The sequence below is a fragment of the Aspergillus pseudotamarii genome (genome assembly GCF_009193445.1).
Source record: "Aspergillus pseudotamarii strain CBS 117625 unplaced genomic scaffold BDV38scaffold_20, whole genome shotgun sequence".
Classification (NCBI taxonomy): Eukaryota; Fungi; Ascomycota; class Eurotiomycetes; order Eurotiales; family Aspergillaceae; genus Aspergillus; species Aspergillus pseudotamarii.
Window position 1 is genome coordinate 241,499 of NW_022475034.1, and position 19,982 is coordinate 261,480.

General features: G+C 48.0%; 7 protein-coding genes across 7 annotated transcripts; 1 reads left to right on the forward strand and 6 right to left on the reverse strand.

The window, feature by feature from the left end:
- Positions 1 to 27: 27 nt before the first annotated feature.
- On the reverse strand, positions 28 to 1,401 carry BDV38DRAFT_292198 (SDR family NAD(P)-dependent oxidoreductase; the record flags this gene model as incomplete). Its single annotated transcript, XM_032061957.1, has 4 exons — positions 985 to 1,401; positions 627 to 911; positions 84 to 513; positions 28 to 47 (listed from the first exon to the last, which is right to left on the reverse strand). Exons 1-4 carry the CDS (start codon positions 1,153 to 1,155, stop codon positions 28 to 30), a joined length of 906 nt encoding a protein of 301 aa, XP_031914662.1. The 5' UTR covers positions 1,156 to 1,401.
- A 513-nt stretch (positions 1,402 to 1,914) lies between these two features.
- On the reverse strand, positions 1,915 to 6,352 carry BDV38DRAFT_292200 (DUF3659 domain-containing protein; the record flags this gene model as incomplete). Its single annotated transcript, XM_032061958.1, has 3 exons — positions 1,915 to 2,760; positions 2,825 to 5,565; positions 6,292 to 6,352. 3 exons carry the CDS (start codon positions 6,350 to 6,352, stop codon positions 2,236 to 2,238), a joined length of 3,327 nt encoding a protein of 1,108 aa, XP_031914663.1. The 3' UTR covers positions 1,915 to 2,235.
- A 678-nt stretch (positions 6,353 to 7,030) lies between these two features.
- On the reverse strand, positions 7,031 to 7,492 carry BDV38DRAFT_281905 (uncharacterized protein; the record flags this gene model as incomplete). The annotated part of the gene is made up of 1 exon (XM_032059670.1): positions 7,031 to 7,492. One exon carries the CDS (start codon positions 7,490 to 7,492, stop codon positions 7,031 to 7,033), a length of 462 nt encoding a protein of 153 aa, XP_031914664.1.
- A 1,191-nt stretch (positions 7,493 to 8,683) lies between these two features.
- On the forward strand, positions 8,684 to 9,331 carry BDV38DRAFT_281906 (uncharacterized protein; the record flags this gene model as incomplete). Its single annotated transcript, XM_032059671.1, has 1 exon — positions 8,684 to 9,331. The coding sequence occupies one exon, from the start codon at positions 8,684 to 8,686 to the stop codon at positions 9,329 to 9,331; it is 648 nt and encodes a 215-aa protein (XP_031914665.1).
- Positions 9,332 to 10,067: 736 nt separating this feature from the next.
- BDV38DRAFT_281907 (uncharacterized protein) lies at positions 10,068 to 11,392 on the reverse strand (the record flags this gene model as incomplete). The annotated part of the gene is made up of 3 exons (XM_032059672.1): positions 10,068 to 10,615; positions 10,689 to 11,114; positions 11,185 to 11,392. The coding sequence occupies 3 exons, from the start codon at positions 11,390 to 11,392 to the stop codon at positions 10,068 to 10,070; spliced, it is 1,182 nt and encodes a 393-aa protein (XP_031914666.1).
- A 1,014-nt stretch (positions 11,393 to 12,406) lies between these two features.
- BDV38DRAFT_270465 (uncharacterized protein) lies at positions 12,407 to 15,320 on the reverse strand (the record flags this gene model as incomplete). Its single annotated transcript, XM_032057156.1, has 14 exons — positions 12,407 to 12,751; positions 12,816 to 13,066; positions 13,133 to 13,331; positions 13,391 to 13,445; positions 13,495 to 13,759; positions 13,818 to 13,935; positions 13,993 to 14,110; positions 14,165 to 14,292; positions 14,353 to 14,417; positions 14,476 to 14,615; positions 14,672 to 14,766; positions 14,814 to 14,927; positions 15,006 to 15,102; positions 15,163 to 15,320. 14 exons carry the CDS (start codon positions 15,318 to 15,320, stop codon positions 12,407 to 12,409), a joined length of 2,148 nt encoding a protein of 715 aa, XP_031914667.1.
- A 2,403-nt stretch (positions 15,321 to 17,723) lies between these two features.
- Positions 17,724 to 19,487, reverse strand: BDV38DRAFT_270466 (uncharacterized protein; the record flags this gene model as incomplete). The annotated part of the gene is made up of 1 exon (XM_032057157.1): positions 17,724 to 19,487. One exon carries the CDS (start codon positions 19,485 to 19,487, stop codon positions 17,724 to 17,726), a length of 1,764 nt encoding a protein of 587 aa, XP_031914668.1.
- Positions 19,488 to 19,982: the final 495 nt, after the last annotated feature.

Consider the following 19,982-nt stretch of genomic DNA (forward strand, 5'->3'; position numbering starts at 1 on the left):
GGACGCCTTCCATCCCGTATTTATTTATCAACTTGCGTAAAGATTACCTGTTGAACTTTGTTCACCAAACCTCCCTCTCAGACATACAGTTAACAGATTATCCCGAATAATTTCTTCTTTCCTCCTCTCAAGCTCAGCTACATCCCAATTCGCTGCTACATATCTGCCAGACAGGAAGCTTTTGTCTCCAGTTGACAGCCACACTGCTGTACCACCTGATAATTCTGCAGTATCTCTCATGAATGGTTCTAACCAGGAGACACTCGAACCCATATCTGTGAGAATCATACCTGGGTGCAGACTAACAGACGTAATTCCGGGGTACTCGTTTTTGAGAAACGCAGTGAGCTGGGTAACCGCTAACTTGGTCAGACAGTAGGAACTCATCCCTTGGGCGACAATATGACCCGCGGCTGAAGTCACATTGATAATCGTTGTTGGGTTGGCAGGATTGGGTCCGGTCATTTGTAGGAATGCCTTGGTGACATTATATGTCCCTCGGACATTAACCTCCTTTACAAAGCACAGTCAGCCATTATTCATTATGGTTTCCGACACCCCGTGGTGTCTGTACCCTTTGGGGAGCTTGAAGAGCCACATATGAATGAACAAGGGAGGTGACGTACATGGGTCTCCCACCATTGACTGGACTTCTGCTCCGTAATTTTTCCCTGTGAGGGAAGTACAGCTGCATTGTTGATAAGGACATGAGGAATGCCGAATTGATTTTTAATTCTATCAAAGACGTTCTTGACCTTTGCCTCGTCACAGATATCTAAGACGATCGACAACACACATGTCGACGGATTAATATCTTTAATGAGCTTCTCGGTCTCCGCCAAATTGATAGAGGATCGTGCCAAGAGGATGATCGCATCGGCATGGGCATGGGCGAACGATGCTGCAAAGGACTAGAAATGGGTCTTAACGAAGTCCTTGGATATTTATCTCCTCGTTATATAGGGGCGAGAAGCAAGAACATACCAAACGTCCAAGGCCACGGCTAGCGCCAGTGATAACGATCACTTTTCCCGCCTGGGACAGCTCGGGGCGAGTAGGGTCAATTGCTGGATAAACATCTCGATACGTTTGGCTTGTAAAGGCGTCGAGTTTGACAAAGCTGTCAGGGTCAACTTCAAGGCTAGCAGTACCCATAGCTTTCTGTATATTATATTGGGGATTGTTGTGAGAAACTCAAATAAAAAATCAGTAACGTGAATTCAAGAGCATAGAAGGAAGTCTCCCACTATTATTATTTATACTTTCCTTCTTTATTTTTTGGTTACTGTTGTTTTTGCCCCTTTGGCCATCAGGGAATGTATCCCCACGACAGGGGTTCCACACTTAAAGCGTAGAAGTCATGTCGTCAGAGGAGGAATTCATTGTCGACCTAGATCATCATATATTTTGTTAAGAAGCTGTTTAACTTGGGGCAGGCGAGATATGACTGTATATTAAGGTTTCACGGCCAATGCTTGGGCCAAATTAAGTTGTCGAGGCCGAGTCGAGAGCGGTCGACTGGGGTCAACTCAAGCGGGCGACACATCCGATATACGAAACTTCCGCTGTCAGATGACATTGTGCCTTCCATCCAGGTGATCTTTTGGTCTTTCACTGCACTCGTGAGCTGTTCCAGTTTTGGCTGGTTGAGTGAAGCCGATAATTAGCTTTGAAAAGTAGGTTGCGACGACTGACGTAGAACATTCAACGGTTAGAATAGGAATAAAATCATGCCGGGGCTCGAGCTCGCAAAGGTGCATCTATGGACGTTTTGATCTGGACACGAGCAAGGCAAGAGCTTTCGTGGACGTGTAGCATTACGTAGCATTTGGGCATGTCTTCAATCTAGCGGACAAACTCTCCAGTCAAATCCCTATGGAAGGCGTAGAACATTCATCACAACACTACATGGCCCTTGGGTGGTGGATAGGTCTGAGACTGATACTTATGGATTGCTTTCATATCACTCCTTAGACATTAGACCTCTTCCTCCTTCTTGAATACCACTAGACAGTTATTGCGATAATTTACATTTTACCAAGATAGCCGACTTGCAGAGGCCTAGGAGGAAGCCCCAGGCGTAATATTGGACTTTAGGCCTATTAATTAGCCCTGCCGAAGCGCAACAGACATAAACAAGTCAGTATTACAATACAGATTGAGAGCACAAATGGCCCTGAGAGTAAAATAAAACCAAAGAACATTTACAGCATATAACAGAAACCCCATGATTAGTTATTTACTTCCCCCTAGACCCAGAGCGTCAGTTAAAGTGCCCAAGCCAAAGCCCTCCAGAATCTTGTCAATCCCAAGACTGCCTAATAGCCCCCGAATAAGTCCGCCCAGGCCGAGGCCGTCCAGAAGATTGCTAACCAGGCCCAATACACCAGTAAGTAGAAGACCAACTGCGGCGATAATCTGAAAAAGTGGCTCCGACAGGAGGGCCCACAACGGGTTGAGATGCTTTTTGGCATGAGGCATGTCGGCAATGAGTCGGCGTCCCTCTTCAATGGTCTCGACGACCGTTTGGGTGAGCTCTTTGAGCAGGTTTGCCAAAGAGTATTGCTCCGGCGTGGCTTCATGAGCCGCGTCGCGAGCTTTTGCTGTCGCTGCAACCTCCCCTGTAGGGTCCAAAGCCCGTAATGCACCTTTACACTCCTGCAGCATGGAGGCAGCTTCTTCAATTAAGGGTTTCACCGTTTTGACCAACTCTTCCTCGTCGAGCTCATCTTTCGGCGTTTGGTGAGCCTTCTCTATATTCTAGTGTGAAAGAAGGGTTACTTGTTTGTCCTTGACATAAGGGGGAGGGTGAGCGATCTCATACCTGCATGATCTGCCTACAGATCGGTTGGACACTGTCGAGCGTCTGCTGAAGGATTGCACACATCCTCTTTGCCAACTCTCGGTCCTGTTTCTCTTTCTCCTGTCTTTCCAGTTCCTCGGGAGACAGCTCAGGCTCAGGCTCCGGCTCCGGCTCCGGCTCTGGCTCCTCCTCCTCTGGCAAGTTTTCGATGAGGGTGCATTCCCCAATCTTGTTCCCATCATTATCAACTACGTACCCATTGTCATCAATCTCTTTACCGATCAGTTGTTGGAGATTCCCTTCAGTCAGCTTGCCAATCAGGTTCCCATCCCGGTCACGAACTTCACCCTCACGGTTAACCTTATAGCCTGCCATAGGATTCACATCGCGCTGCTTCTCTTCTGGGGTCCACGGTTCTGCCCGGCCTATAACATTTCCAGCCTTATCAAGCAGCTCCCCATCCTCATCGACTGCTCGACCGGCAAGTCGTTGCGGGTCACCTTCGACCAACCGACCAACAATCTTTTGCTCAGGATCGACGACCATGCCGTCCTTGGTCAAGACAAGACCCTCGAGTCCGAAAAAGGGTCCTTCTTGTCGTTCTTGTTCATTATCTGGAATAAGCTCGGCCTGCCCTATCACTTTACCACTGTCGCTCCAAATGCGGCCCTGGGCGTCGACCTTCTTGCCAACCATATGCTTGATATAGCCAGATGCAACCCGGCCGAAGACAGTTCCTTGCGCATCCACAACGTTGCCCATTTTATTAACAGTTTTACCCTCCAACGACGAGAGGTCCGCCTCTTCTATCTCTTCCTCTGGCGGGTCATATCGTTCAGCACGACCTTTCACATCTCCATATTCGTCGATAATATTTCCTTGCGCATCGACAGTTAGACCGCGAAGGGTGTTCGGATCGCCTTCTATGATCTTGCCAACGATCACCGAATCGCCATCATCGATGAACCCTTCCTCGTTCACTTGCAGGTCGCGGAACCCGCTGAAGGGTCCTCGGGTTTCACGCTCATTTTCAGGAATGATCTCGACCCGTCCAACAACCTCTCCGCTATCTCCCCAAATATTTCCCTCACGGTCTACAGATCTTCCCGCGACTGTTTTCAGGTTCCCCTCGACAACACGAGCAATGGGAACACCGGAAGAGCCCATAATATTCCCGTACTTGTTGATCTTCAATCCTTCAAGCATGGAGAGGTCGACCTTCTCAGGTGGAGGCTCTTCTGGTTCCTCCCAGGGCTCTGCACGACCCAGAAGATTGCCACGCTTATCAACCACATCACCATCGTCGTCTACTGCTCGGCCGACGAGCTTCTTCGGATCGCCATCAACAATCTTGCCTACCCGCCTGCCATTTGCATCTTGAACCCAGCCGTCCTCAACAACAAACAGGTCATCAAAATCTGCAAACGGGCCTGGTGGGATTTCTTCCACAGGGACCGGTTTGGCTTTACCAATAACTTTGCCCCGGTTATTCCAGAATTGGCCCTGATCATCGAGCTGGAAGCCACTGCGGGAAAGGACCCTGGGGTCACCCTCGATAAGTTCACCGACGGGAACGCCGTCAGCATTGACAATGCTACCGAATTTGTTGCACCTCAACCCTTCGAGGGTGGAGATATCAGGCAACTGTTCGGCAGCGGCGGCACCAGCTTCGTCTATTGCTGCTTCGCCCTCGCCAGCTGCTTCGTCTGCCATTTGAGCGGCTTCGCCAGCCTGCTCCTTGACTCCCTCCATCTTTTCGCCAACCTCCTCCCCGACACCTTCCATCTTTTCGTCAGGCTGCTCCTTGACTCCTTCCATCTTTTCGCCAACCTCCTCCTCGGCACCTTCCATCTTTTCGCCAGCCTGCTCCTTGACCCCTTCCATCTTTTCGCCAATTGCTCCAGTAGGCTCCTCCATGGAAAGAGGTTCCACACGGCCCAGGAGCTCACCGTTCTCATCATATATCTCTCCTTGCTCGTTGGGAGTTTTGTCAACTAGCTTCCTGATATCACCCTCAACGACCTTGGCCACCGGTTGTTCATCATCATTCAGAATGCGTCCATCGTCAGTAACAGGAAGACCTTTGGCAGCTTCGAGGCTAGGTGCTTGGCCGATAGCTGCCGTGCTTTCCTCGCCCGCCTCCTCGCCCACTTCCTCGCCTGCTTCCTCAGCCGTTCCCTCGGCCATTTCCTCAGCTGTTTCCTCAGGTACACTCAAAAGCTCGACACGGCCAACGAGGTCTCCATCCTCATCTAATATCTCACCATCGGCCCCAACAGTCATGCCGACCAGGTCGGCAGGATCCCCTTCTACAACCTGACCAATAGCTTGCCCATTCTGATCCAGGATCTGTCCCCCGTCGCTAACCTCAAGTCCGTCTAAGTCAGAAAGGCTTGTAGGAAGGTTATCAGGGGCCTCGGGAACCTTTTCCTGCAGCTCTTCTCCGACTTGTTCTCCAGCAGATTTGAGCTTTTCCTTATTCTCCTGGGCATCCCAGCCAAAGTCCTTCGTGGCAGTCTTTCCACCTGGGACGCTGCCGCTTGCCTTTTGTGTCGGACTAGCAGCGATGCCACCAGGCTGCGATGTGATATCATCGGCTTCGGATGGCGCCGGGGTTCCAACAGATCCGGACGCACGTTGTTGACCTGGTATGGCTTGCTGTCTTTGCTCGCCCTTCTTGGCTATGCTGGTGCCGATTTTGGGGATTTTGCCACGTTGAGGTCTGGCCTTTGTACCCCTCGTGGGGGGAGCTCTAGGCTGTACTGTGGATGCCATCTCCAAGCTGGGCTAAGTGTCATGCATCTATATATAGCGCCGTCTACTGACTGGCCTGCACGTGTTATTTTCTCCCGTTATTTTGCCTTCTCAATACGTTAAGTAATGAAAGGACTAGGGGAATCGATGATACGAATGGTAACCGTTTATCCAGAAATACAAAAAGTGTGGCAGTAGTAGACAGATATCTACTAGAAACACCAAGCGCTCAAGATAATATAGGACATCTTGAGGAACTATTCTGTTTCGAAAACGGTGATATGACACGTTATGATGGTATTTTCATCATAATGACTACATCACCGTCGAAAGGTTCGAATATATTGTTAGAGGAACATATTATGAGTATTTCTCCACGACGGATATGTTCGACGCTATGGTTCCATGGTACCACAACACTATACGGGACGCAGAACCACGGGTAACCCAGTTAATGACATAAATGTCCAAATGCATAACTAAATGACGGATTTCCGCATTCTGTGCCTTGTACTGAGTAGACCCCAGCCCCACTCCTTATCTTGTTGAAACCCACTACTGAATCCCCAATCAGATAAGTTAGGTGGTTATGGCCCTGGAGGCCAATAGATTAGGGACCATATCGTATGACAGTGTTCGCTTCCCCGGTTGCCTGGTAAGGGTCCAGGATATATCGGCGGAATATACATTGTCATATCCTGTGTCAGTCTCATTCAAAGGTGGGTGTGACTAACTTGGAAACCTTAAACTATCATCATTTGTGCCGATATCGTGCCGAAATGAAGACTGAACCATGATACCTACGCCTCGATGAGTGTACCCAGGGTTCTGCCTGCTTTTATGTCTCCAAGTTTGGCTCAATGTATTCCTTGACGCGGTCCAAGAATCCACCGTATCATATGGACAGGTCTAGACTGATCAAGGACTACATGAAGGACTCTGTCCAAGCTCAATCCGAGCTCAGCCGTGAGCCCGGAGACCTCTTCAGGCGTCAGATAGAAAGCTTACATGGTCAAACAGAGAGGTATCTTAGAGTAATTTTGTCCATCTAGCTTGTTCTTCAATCAGCCAGACTTGCTCACTGTGGTCCCTCTGTAGGCTATTATTTATAACTATTAAATAGCGCTGAACTGAAGAATATGAAACTAAAAGACACTATTTGCATTCTGGCTAGTATGAGACCTCTCAGCCTGTATATCTTGGTTATTGTGAATCATCTTTACGGAGCCAGGGGGATAGACAGAGTGGTACTCCAAATTCGCGACAAAATAAAGGCATATTTAGGCTAACTAGTGCTTGTCTCATCGACAGCGGCCATTGCTAAGACGATTGTAAAGACCCTCCACATGTATAGGATCTTTTTATTTCCTTGTAGATGCAATAGGCAGTTGTCAAAACCCGGACAAGATTCATAGTGAGCCCATATCGATAACTATCTATGCGTCAATATCAAGACCTGCAAGCTTGGTTAGCTCAAACACAAGTCTCGCAGTTCAAACAGGGCGCTGACAGTAGAGCCAAAGTCAGGTCACCGTGTATGGAGGCCTTCAATTCCACTTCTATATCGAGATTCAGATCTAAACGCAGCTTTAAGCCCGTATCTTCTTTCTCCTCATTTTTCGCTTGTATGCCCGTCTGTCCCTCTTTTCCAACCTCCCTGCCAGCCCCGCCTCTATAGGTAAGTGGACCAGCCTTTGGCGTGCCTTTTTGGTACGGCTGTAATGCTGTCGCATTCGGATCTTGCGCTGGTTGACGTCTCCCCTGTTGTTCTCTCTGTCGCCACGGTGCGACTTGCGTCTTAGCTTGGGGCTTGGTCTCTGGCTCCGACTCGCTTTCGTATTCAAAGGTAGATTCCGTGTCGGAGCTTAGATCCTGAGAGTACTTGTCTTCGTATCGGGGCTTCGACTGCTTCGTTGCCGGTGTAGCGGTGGCCATCGTGGGTGTATATGTGTTGGAATAAAGCCGAGGGCCTAGTTTAACTTATGGAAGAATAGAGTATATTCTATGCTTATCCATAGAGGCGATGCGCTATGCACGATGAAGGATAGCTCTAGACCTACGTCATATTGTACGTAACATATACAGGAACTCAAGAGAGTGTAGGTCGATCCCTGGGAAGGTTGCTTACCTCCTTCTGGATGAACTCTCCAGTATACCTATTGCCACCCAGGAGTTACTATGGGCGTACGTCAATCCGTATGCATTACACCTATCATATGCGACTCCACCATAAAGTGCATATTTACCAGTAATGTAACGAAAGAAGTCCCGCGGATTTATAAAGGGACTCTCAAGCCATACAGGACACCCAAGTCCTGCAAGTCTGACCCCGCAGTGTTTGCATGAGGCAAACTTTTCAATGGCAACTCAATATTAGAGGACTCGCCCGGCCGTTTCCATTTCCCAAGATTGGGCACCGGAAGCACGTCCCACCACTCATGCTTGATATATGCTTTTGCTCGTATTGCTCGTGCTCAATGATATGGCAATGCATGGATGCGGCGAAATCGTCTCTCACTTGTGTTCGGTTCCGATATTCTATATCAGCGCCACCAGCCGATCTGCTAGCGACGCCACAAAGCAATACATGATATCATGGGCACCAATCTACTCCTCTTCCGATGTGCAATTGCATATCCACACCTCTGGTGACTGGTACACTGAGAGCACACCTAAACTCTATGCCTGTACACGCGTTCAGAAGGAGACCTTAACCGGTTTAAACCACGGATGACAAGCATCCTAGAAACATTTATTCCCATCGGGGCGACATCATTGACTAGTACTCGCTCCTATCAAGCGGTACTTCTTGACCAACAGGTGGAAGCGCAATCACCATTTGAGAGTTAAAACAAGGGGCCGAACTAGCGGACAAACCTTCTATTCGGCTGTAGTAGCCAGCTCGCTTGAGTCGCTACCTATACATCCTGATTCATATCCATATCCTTCGATCATTCAAGCCGGAGCCATTGACATCACGGTGACATTGCTACTAATAAGCTAATCAGCTTTTCTCGAAGATGGTTGTTACCTGCCCCATGGATGAGAATTCCTCCCGCCTCCTCCTAATTATGTAAAGCTCCAATACGACATCGCATTCTCACTTCACAATGCTTTTCAGTTGAGATGGCCGAGTCACCGAAACCGAGCCAAATCGAAGATACAAAACCAGATTCTACTATCCAGCAGCCGCCTACCAGGCGTAAACCACCCAAGCTACGAAAGAAACAGGCTGCGGCCGAAGAAACAAACAAACAACAATCCGGTAATCCAGATACAGCAGAGAGCCCATCGTCGGATAAACCACAGACCTCTCCGCCCAACGAAGCCCGTGAGCCAGAGAGCATGGATGCCAACCAGGGGGATACTGAAAGTGTCGATGCTCAATCCTCGGGACCGGAGATGCAGCCCGAGCCACAGGCAGCACCAGCTCCCAGACCAGAGACAATGGAGGCAGATCAGCCAGCTCAGAATCTCCCACGACGTAGACGACGTCGGCGGGGACAGCAAGAGATGGTTCCCCTGGGTAATGTCGGGGACGTCGGGAACACAGTAAACGAGGCTGGGGAGCTTGTACAAGCCGCGGGGTCCAAAGCTGTCAACACGGTCACCGATACCGCTGGAAAGGTGGTCGGTGGTGCTCTTTCTGGAGGGCAGTCGGAGGATAAGAAAGGCAAGGACGAGCAGCTACGGCTACGGCTGGACTTAAACCTGGATATTGAAGTCCAACTTAAGGCAAAGATCCATGGCGATCTGACTCTCCAGCTACTGTAAGTGTTTATGATTATTGCTCGTGGTGGTTGGTGTCCTGTGCTAACAACAATGCTTCGGCAGAAACTAGAAAATGAATTCAAGCCTGTACTTGCTTGATATGTTTCCTAATCGCGTTCAATTTCGCCTGTTGATTTCTTTTACGATATATAAAGGTCTTTTGGCCACTGAATGTACATTACATGGTGGACGTGTATGGAGCGATGTTTAAATGATGTCACATTAGCAAGAGTAAAAATATACAAAGGAGGTATCTAATTTATTGCGAGTCTTGTTATCAAGCATACTGATCACTTGAATAATAATTGGAATGATCGCCACAAACATGTAGCGCATCTTCACCTAGATGGAGATTTTTTAGGGAAAGAAACCCTCCTAGCCTGAAGTACACCCGGCTGGATAGCAGTCTATGCAGCGATGGGGGCAAAAGTCGCCGCAATTGGCATGTTTAGAGGGAGACTTTAGTGAAGCAAAACACCGAAAGAAAAATGAAAGAAAGGAAAAATAAGCTGTACTACAATTTTCGTTGCTTTTATATAGCTCTTGTCAACAACATTAATAGAATGGCTCAAGGTCCCCGCACATCCTAAAGTCGGGACAACAATATGGGTACTCGTTGGCATTTATTTCTTTCTAAGTTGCCGATCGCTGGTAATAATAAGTATATTTTTTTTCACGGGGTTTTGTGCCAGAAGGCGTCGCCGACATTGTATCCCTGCAAGATCCATCGAGCGACTGCTTAATGTATATCCGATCCATCCACCTGTGCTGCCATGGATGCAGTTTCAGGCTCCATGTTTTGTTCCTTATCGTGCAGAAGAATCTTCTTTGCGGCCTCCCTTCCAGCAATAGGGAGAGCAGTGATCCCTTTGGCCTGCTCAGGAATTGAGTTACGGTCAATGAGACCAACTTGAACAAGGACACTTGCTTGATCCCAGTATATGTGTTCTGAATATAGCTTTCCACCACGGAGCGTCACAATGCTGACAAGTACTATCTCCACCTGTCGGTCGGTTGGCTGCAAGCCAGGAAGGATCCACGGCATTTCTTGAGTATGTTTGAACGCCACATATATCTCGTCCACTACTCTATCTGCTCCGATTGTCCGTGAAAGTAAACGGAGACGCATCGAGGGTGGCCTGCCCTGTAGAAAGGAAGTTTTGTAGAATTGATGAAGAGCCTTTATGCCACTAGCACCTTTCAGTGTCGGGGTATATGTGACCGTAGGAGTTTCCTCCGTGGTATAATTGGTCATCGCGGTAGGCATATCAGATGAGAAATACTTCTCTTCAAAGCCGTCAACAGCCACTCGCCACTATTTGAATATAGGTTCGAAAATGGCGCTGCACCGGACACTTACCCTGCTGAACATCTTCCCAAGTCTTTTCCAAATCTAGCTGCTTCTGAAACCCACTTTGCAGAACGGACAAAGTCCGGGTCCATGCAATCTCAGTCGCTACCGGATCATAATTGTCCAAGTCACTTTCTGCAAATCCTGGACCTATGCCAGGGTATGAGTACGCCGGGTATCCGAAGTCCAGCCGGTCTCCCGTACCCTGCCCTGCCCCGACACGTCGTTTAATAATATGTCTCTTATGATCGTGAGAAGCAGAGAGCACCTGGACTGTTTGATCTGCGAGATGCACAAGGACGCGCATAGATGAGGCGTAACGGCATTCAGGATCCGGGATTCGCGATGGGTAGTACGCTACGAGGGCACAAAGCTTGCTCGTGTTAGTGACTTTGAGATAATGCTCGAGACAAAATGCAGCCGCATCGCCGAAGCCTCAATGCGTAGATTCACAAATTTAGCCCAATCCCTGGCTTGACTCGCACATAATATTAGCTATACATACCTATTACTGCGTATGATTCGCTAACCCCAAGTCCCTGCTTCACAGCATTCAGCTCGTGAACATAGTGCCGATCATCGTAGTTATACGTGATAAAAGTCGTATCAAAACCTTCAAGCTCACACCAGCGTAGTAACTTGTTATCAAAGTCATCCGTTGCTGCTGTTATGCAAAGCCGACAGGCCTTGGCTGCGAAAGAAAGCGAACTCATGACGGTGTTCAGGACAGCTTTGCCGCCCGCAGTCAAACAGGACACTATAGAATAATAGAAAGTGGCACGCACATTGTATAAAAATTATGTTTGACAGACGCGAAGGGTTGTGCTCACAAAGGTTAGGAGCAGACAAGCGTACTCTCAACAGTTGGTTAGCTGTGGCGTGATAGGAGAATTAGGGCTCTGAGCTGAGCTCTACCCAGGATCCGAGGCAAGCCACGCACGTCACAGAACCAGAGTGATTCATCTTAGCACCAGACACACCCAAGGGTCTTGTTATACAAGTTCCTTCCCCATGACATCTGACCAGCTATGCACTCTTCTGCCGAGATAGCCGTTGTCGAGTGAGCTTCGGCCTCATCTTGGTACGGTAACAATAGGTAAGAATATCATATTAAAATGGTGGTAATCAACACAATCAGTTCTAGGGATCTCACCTCCTTCGTCCATCAGAAGTCAAGCCCATTTTTATGTCAGCCTTTTGAACATCTTGTTTCAGTGTCTCACTCTCGATTCTATCCGGTGGAGGAGAGTTTGCTTATGTCGTATTCCACGGAAATCGCTCCCACTCCCCCGACTCCGAATATAGTAAAAAATTAGGTTGCAAGCTCCTCTGCTCCGCTTCCCCTCACTTCTGTCTTTCTTTCTTTTTTTTTCTCATTTTTTCTTTTTTTTTTTCCATTTTTATTATCGGCCCAGGATGATCACCATAAGCCATCAAAAACGGGGATCAGGAAAGCTGTAGCATATTGAGTGTTATTTATTGGATCGTGAACGGTTTTGCGAGGAAGTATTCAATGTTAGAAGACAGCCTTAACACCATCTAATATGTATGATGCACCAGAAAAGGAAATCTTACTCAGTATTCTAGCCTATGAACACACTATTGACAGGACAATGGCCATCAGGGGATTTTGACAGAAATGAAGCAAGGGTGCATATCAAAGTGCAATGCAAGCAAAATCCCTCCCTCAATTTCTCCAATGCTACTACCGTTTTGAAGGATAAACCCTAAATATATTCTACTTTGGCGTTGTGCTGTTTACTGAAACTCGATGAATCCGGTGTTCCATACTTGCTCAGCACCAGCGTCGTCTGATCACCTTCGAAACGTTGAACAACAGCGGCAGGCTCTCCGGCATCATTGCAATATGCCAGTTCGACCTCCATATTGTGTTCAACGATGCCCTTTTTCTCTCTGGCCCCGACCTTTCGGAACATGAATTTGCTGGCACGGGACTGACGAGCATAGAACAAGTAACCGAAGAATCTGCCTCTGTAACTGCCGGATGTGTCAGCGGCAAGATAGGTGTTGCGCTGTGGGGCGCGGATGAGGTACGGGACGTTCAATTGTAACTGCTTGGAGTGTTAGAAGCAAAAATGACATTGGATGGCATTGATAATACTCGGGACATCATACCGTTGGCTTTGCATTCAGCTCAACCACAACTTCGACCTCGAAATCGCAGCCTGCATTATGACTGTCGATTTTATCAATCCCAACATATTCCTTGAAATCATCGGTAAAGGACGGGCTTGCAACTCGCTTTTCGAAAGCATCGTAAAACTGCAACATAACGGGATCGGGGATGTCCACAGTGGCAAATCCAAGATTAGTAGTGATTTTATTGTCCCTCGCTAGTTCCGTCTTATACCGCTGCAGGTAGTTATCTAATAGCATGTTAAAGGTGCATGTTTTGCCTTTCGTGGAATAGGATCATTCATTCATTCACTTACACAAGTTCTTTCTCTGATCCTTTTTACGCACTCCGTAGAATTCATCATCTCCAACCTCTTCCTGTTTATTGGCCCGGAGGCGGAACTTGCAAGCAACGGAATGTCTGGATTCCTTTCGAATTGCGTCAAAGTGGCTTGGAATATGCTTAAAGTCTTGGAAAGTCCCGATAAGATCACCCAAAGCCATCACGTCTTTTTGCTATGAATAAAATGTTAGTATAAGAGCCGAGTCATACTCGGATATCAAATGAGACGCACATTGATGACTCTCCAGTTGGTAAATGGTTTAACAGTGGGGCACCAGTTTGGAGGGCTAAACGAACGTTAGCTCCTTGCACATCTCATTCTCAGTGCCTCCTTACTCATTACAAAGAATCGTATCGCCGCCCCGGGCCTCCCAGGTGAGTTGGTTTGTCATTTGACTCCTCGAGGTATTATTGGAACTGTTGGTCTGGTTCTCCTGCGTGTAGCTAGCAGAGGCAGAAAATGCCCCGTAAGAAAATGAAGCACTAGCACTAGCCTTCATGGCATTAGCCTTCTCTTCTGCCTTGGCCGAATCCTCCGATGTAAATTGTTCCGAAGCAAGGAGCTTTCCACCAAGCTCAACATTGGTCGCAAAGAAATGGCCTATGATGGATTCAGGTTATGAAATATTCTCTTTGAGTGAGCACAGGAAGTCTCTTACCAAAGTCCTGGTGAAACTTTATTAGACTATCCGGACACTGGACTTCCTGTAATGCTGTTTTGCATTCCTCCGTCAGCTCCAAGCTTCTGGAGTCGAGGTGTAGGACCACCCTGGGGAACTATGAAAGTTGGTTAGCCTCCAGTGATGTATACAATTGCCACGGCGTGCGACCAACATTATAGGTGATGTTCATGGACCTCGCCGATTTGGAGGTTGATGTAGCGAGAGCTTGCCTGTCGCTGTTACTAAAACCGCCTTTGACAGACAAACTCGCGCCAAAAAGGCTTCCACCACTGTATAATCCAATCAGTATACTAGGGTGGTACGGAGTGCGAATCTTGGCTTACGCCGAGGCTTCAATATCCATCTGGGAAAAGGAGCTGGAAGCGACACTTTCAGACAATGAACTCGCCGTTTCAAAAACATTGACATAGGAATCATCTGTAACAACATATCTAGGAATTCGGTATTCTCCCTGTTCGCTGTTAGAGCGAAGGGCAAGGGAAACAAGCGAATTATTGGGTCTGAAGCTCACCTCGACACGGATGGATTTGTCGGCTTTTTCGAAAGAGAATATCTTTCTAGGGGCAGTAGAGAAAGCTACAAATAATAGAGTGAGCAAGTATACGTAGAACCCACTTTCGCAAGGAATACATACCGGCAAAGGGGGCTTTGTCGATCCTTTTAAACGCTTTAGTCCCATTCTCCAGTTCTGAAAACACCACCCGATGGCCGTTCAGATATTGTGTGTTGCGCATAACAATGTCCCAGTCTTCCTGGGACAAAGCCGCCGCCGTTCTGATTCATTTTCAGTCACCTTGTGCACAGGGTCATGGTGTAAAATCTCAACATACACAACGTCGCCTCCAGCGGCAGCTTTAAAATTGTCATGATTGTATTTGCTAGCCAGCTCCTTAAGAGTGGCTGTAATCAGCTCAGGTTTGTTTTTCTGTTCATCATTAGGGGCGGACGCATTAATTTAAGGAATTTACAAACCACAAGGTCCATATCTAACTTGCTATCAAGAAGGTCCTGCGCCTGCTTGCTCAGTGACTTTTCTTTCGTAGTCTTTTCCGGTGACTCAAAACAAAGATCGTGGACATCAGTGCCCTCCGGCAGCTTCACCTTCGAGTCCTAGACGGATATTGAGCTTGTCGCCTTAGGCCTTTGCTTGACATATTACCATACCTGATCTGAACTCTCGGTGACGAGGGCCTTGTAGAGGCTCCAACTGAAATCATCACCCACGCGAGCACCATCTTTGCCACAGAATGCAAACCGTGCCCTGAGCATGAGTTAGTTACTGACTTGCTACCAAGCATCATGGCGGATATGAATAGCTTACTTTGCTGAATCTAGCTTCTTAGCGGACACCAGTAACTGTCTAATATCATGTAAAGTGGCCTTTTCTTCGATATCTTTCTCGATATTGACGCGATTCGTCAGCTTGACTTCCCCCGTCTTGTCGACAGTTTTGATATTGAAAAGATGAGAGGCAGTCATCATGCAATCGGGCTGGGATATGTAAGGAGTAGCTTTTATGTCAAATCGTATAAGAGGTACTAAAGTCTATGAAAATGCGTGGTCTAGCAGCAGTGGACTGCCGTTCTTTATAGCTAGTTTAGGAACAGGTGAGGGGTGATCTTCCACTTCCTCCAGTCCACCTCAACTGGCTGGTAGAAATTAATGTTATTATTACATGAACGAATCAATCTATGCAAATATTCAATCATTATATTTTCGTCGTTCAGCTAGCCATCCTTCAGACCAAAACTCAGCTGAAGGGTCTCAAGCGTGGCTAACTATGATTGGCATCCGGCAAATACTGATCAGCGAGGTACAGCTATTCGAAAGGTTCTAGCATGACCAATTGTACGATTGGAAGCCGCAATCTGTATGCCTGTTGTGGGTCAATCAGTGGGGTATTTTAGCCCCATATCGAGACCTTCGACGGTTGCGCGCGGTGAGATAAACAACGGGAGCCACGGCAGGGTATCTTCCGCTATGGCTTGTGCATATCGTCTATGGTTCTATACCATTTCTAGTTTTATTATGTTAAAGGATATTTTCGTTCCCTTAGCTATTACTGAGTACTTAGTGCAACCAAAGGAATCCGTGTCCACCACAGCGATCCTTTTATAGTGAGATCGGCGGACTCTCAGCCTATATGTACATAAACTCAATAGCACATTCCACCGCCTCACGGAGTGGTTGCTATGGCCCACTGCACAAGGAGAAGTTCCTTCGCTGGTCCCGGCACTTGTTGTCTCTCGAAGAATCCTATCAACTTTTGATTTCAATGCTAGGTACATTCTGTGTCGCTCTCGTTTGGAGACTCATAAAACGAAGTTTAGTCAATCGATTTGGCATTGCAGTAGACCCAGGTAGAGATTCAGCTTGTATAGGTACTACTAACAAGCAAAAAATACACAATATCGGTGTAGGGGTGCTCCTAAGTTCTCTTAGCTCTCTGCCATCTCCCTCATAATAAGTACTGTTTACAATAGATACCCTTTTCTATTCTCTATGTTTTCTTCGTATATTCAGAGCACCTGCTATCACCATATATTCTCTTCGGCTTCGGGTTTATGGCAGCAACCCTTTTTCATGGAGCGTAAGGGCTATCGTCATTGTGCATAGCATCTCTGCGACGTGTCACAACCCTCGTGACATGGTCCAAAAAATAAAAATAAAATAAAATAAATAAAAATAAAATAAAACAAAATAAAAATGAAATCCTGATTGACCCACATATCCTCTCAGGCGTAGAAGACAGACTACAGTTCATTCCGTAAGTACCAAGCCAAGATCGAGAAGCCCCGAAATTGAGATGCAGTGATTCGCACACCCAACCGCAAACTCAACCACCACGCGAGCACCCCGCAATCCAGCAACTCCACCGCCACATTCCCCATAAATTAGCCCCTGTTGCACTTGCAACGCATTGACCGTCGATACACGGTCCAACCTGCACATGGACAACGCCAATATCGAAAACCCGACTGGTCAAAGCCACTCCCGCAATATCCGCAACACCCTACCTACTTCCCACCGAACCCTTTCCACCCGCTCCATGCGTAGCCAACGTAACCCCCACAGACTCAGAATCGCCACTAATGAACAGGCTAAACAGGGGTATGACCCGGATTCCTGGGTCCTGGAACCGGGAAAGGTCTTGCCTTTTTCCTACCCCGGACTTGAGCCATGGGCGGGAGTGGTAGGGGTTTAGACGTCATGTTTGACTACTTATACCATATGAGTCTTGTCGGTTGCTTGGAGTTTCTCTACTATCTACATTATAACATCCATCATATTTGGTTATCCAAACCGTCTACAAAACCATGTATTCCAAAAAGAATACGACCGTCCTCCCCTACATTTCCCCCGATCGAGTCTCGAAACGGAACGGAGTGGATAATCCCGAGATTTGTACGTCAGCTTCAATTACAACAATTACCTTTGAAGCCGAAGTACAAAAGAATTAACATAGGCAGGGTTGGTGATTGATGACATCGTGTACGACTGCACATCCTTCCTATCAAGACACCCCGGCGGTGAGGCTGTGTTGAGACGGTTTGCTGGGTTCGACTGTTCATGTATGGTTTTGCCTTGACTCTTTAATCCTGCTCAAGATTCTTTTAAAACAACAAGAGTAAGAGCTAATACAGCCAACAGGGCAGTATCATGCTATTCATGGAGAACGACGGAAGGTCTTCGCAAACAAATCATTAGAGAAATTAAGAGTGGGGTGGACGGAGGGAGTCAGCAATCCATATTCGAAACCAGAATGGGTCGAATAACCCATGCATTACAATAATATAATCAAGCATTTTATCTCCAAAGTTGATTGTATAGCATTATTTGTCATTACATTCTGTAAAGAGAACTCATCAAGAAGAGAAAGAATCAATATTCTTGCTCCGCCAACCTCGGAAACGTAGTCGAGAAATCTAGAGCATCACGCACAAAGATATCCCAGTCATAGCTATAGTTCAATGAAGCCGGATCCATTGGATTCAGCAGCGTGTCTGCAGACCAGGTATCCTCCGTGCCAGTACCCCCCAGCGGTGATGCAGACCCATTCAACTGCTCTTCGGCCGTAGGATCATCTGGCTTACCTTGGCTCGATCCTACGGATTCATTCAACAGGGCCGCATCCTGTTCTTTCCGTTTCTGAGATAACCTGACTAGGAAATCGATGTTTTTGTATGCCTTTCGCGCCTTCTGTGTCGCGAAATGGTCGGCTGCTTTTTTCAACGTAGCGAGCGAATCCTTGACGTGGACGAGTGATTTTCGCGTATCCATCGCGAGGAGAATACAGGTAAACTGGAAGGGGACGTTACTAACATGCCACCAAGGACAGCTGGCATCGATGGATCTGGATGAAGCGGCCAGGCCTCTACAGCCTAGTCGAATGACCCGGTCGACGACGGATGTCATATTGGTGGTGGAGTTCAGTAACTGCAGACGGCGATAAATAGTAAAGGCGAGCACACTCTGAGATAGGATGACAGCGTCGGATTCAAATTGAAAATCTTCCAGCCGGACAAGCGACTCTTCCAACTCCAATACTTGGACCGTCTGGTCCGGGTCTAACTTTTCCGATAACTGGAACAGTGAAATGAGGTCACTTGTAGGATCCCCAGCTTTTGGCGTAGGAGCTGGGCACTGAGCTCCTCGAATGACGACCTGCGATCGGCCATACTCGAAAGAAATCCATGTATTGAGTAACTTGGCAATCCAAAACAACCGTCGCCTACATTCCACGTTTTCCGGCTGGCCGCCGGGGTTAATCTCCGGATAAACCAGTGAGCCACGAGTGGACTCACGATGTAACCCGGCAGCCTCGACAATATGCATCGTTGTGCACGAGGCTATCCACGCAGCATGCGGCGTACTGTGACATCTCAAATACATGGTCCGCAGCAACCAGCCCTCCACATCGTGAACGCCCGGACTAACTACCAACGTACTCGTCGTCTCGAGAATATCTTTTGCGCAATCAATCAAATGACGTTCCTGTTCGCTTGCTTTTGACCGCGAAGAGAACAATGATCCTAATGCCCCCACCCCGCACAGAACGGCATCATACTCGTTGGACGCGCAGGGATCCTCCCACCTCCTCCCCGCCTGTCCAGCCACAACCTCCAGATCCAAGAACCCATACACAGGATGAATCTTCTCAACATAAACACCAAACAACTTCTGCCACGCAGCCTGCGATAAGATCCAGGTAATGCTCTTTTCCGAACGATGCGGACTCCGGCGCACACCCAAGTTCCATCCGGAGCCGTGCTGCATAGAAGGCGCATGGTCGGGACTCAGCTTAAGGCCCAGTAACTGTGGAAAGATGACCCCGGAGTTGGCTTCCATTGATTTCTCCTCAGTTGGTCGGCGGCTACTGGGTTCCCGAGCCGTAGAAGAAGGGGGTACTGGACCGGGTGATGGCAGTGTAACGGGTGGCGAGAATGTTTGCCCGGCGGCTACGGTCGTGAGTCGCCTTTTGCGAGGAGGCGGCTCATAACAGCAACGGTAATCATATCGACTGCAGGATTCGCATGGTGTTTGGCCGTCGCATTTGCGTTTCCGGATCTTGCACGCCTCGCAGGCGAGTCGGGTGCGGCGGCGTCGAGTTTGTGGGGCTTGCTCTGGGGGTGGGTTGGCGTCCATTGTATATGATCGACTGGCTTTGAAGGCGCTGAGTCTACCTTTTCTTCCCATATGACTGATAAGCCGTAGATTGGGCGAGTCGACAATATGCGTAACCACGAAAGAGAGGGATAGGGTTGGTCGGGTCAGTCGTATAAGAAAGTACGGGCGGACCCACAGGTTATAACAAGGATCAATGCGGGGAAGACAGGTTCTGTTTCTTTGTTTTCCCCTCCTTTTCTGCCCCGGATTAATGGTCAAACTGGAGGCTGCTGTCAGAGCCGAAGGATCATTAACATTTAAACTAGACCAGAATGACGACGCTCGCTATTAAAGCAATACGAGGGGCGAAGTCCAGACCGCCCATTTGCTCGGTACTCTCGGAACAATGGAACCTGCATGAGCGCTTTCTCGTTTCCAGTAATGGGATCCCAGTAGGGGGTGAATTTGTACGTCACTTTGCAGCTCGAGTCAGGGCTTTACAGAATCATGTGCAAGCGCTACACCTGGGGTTGC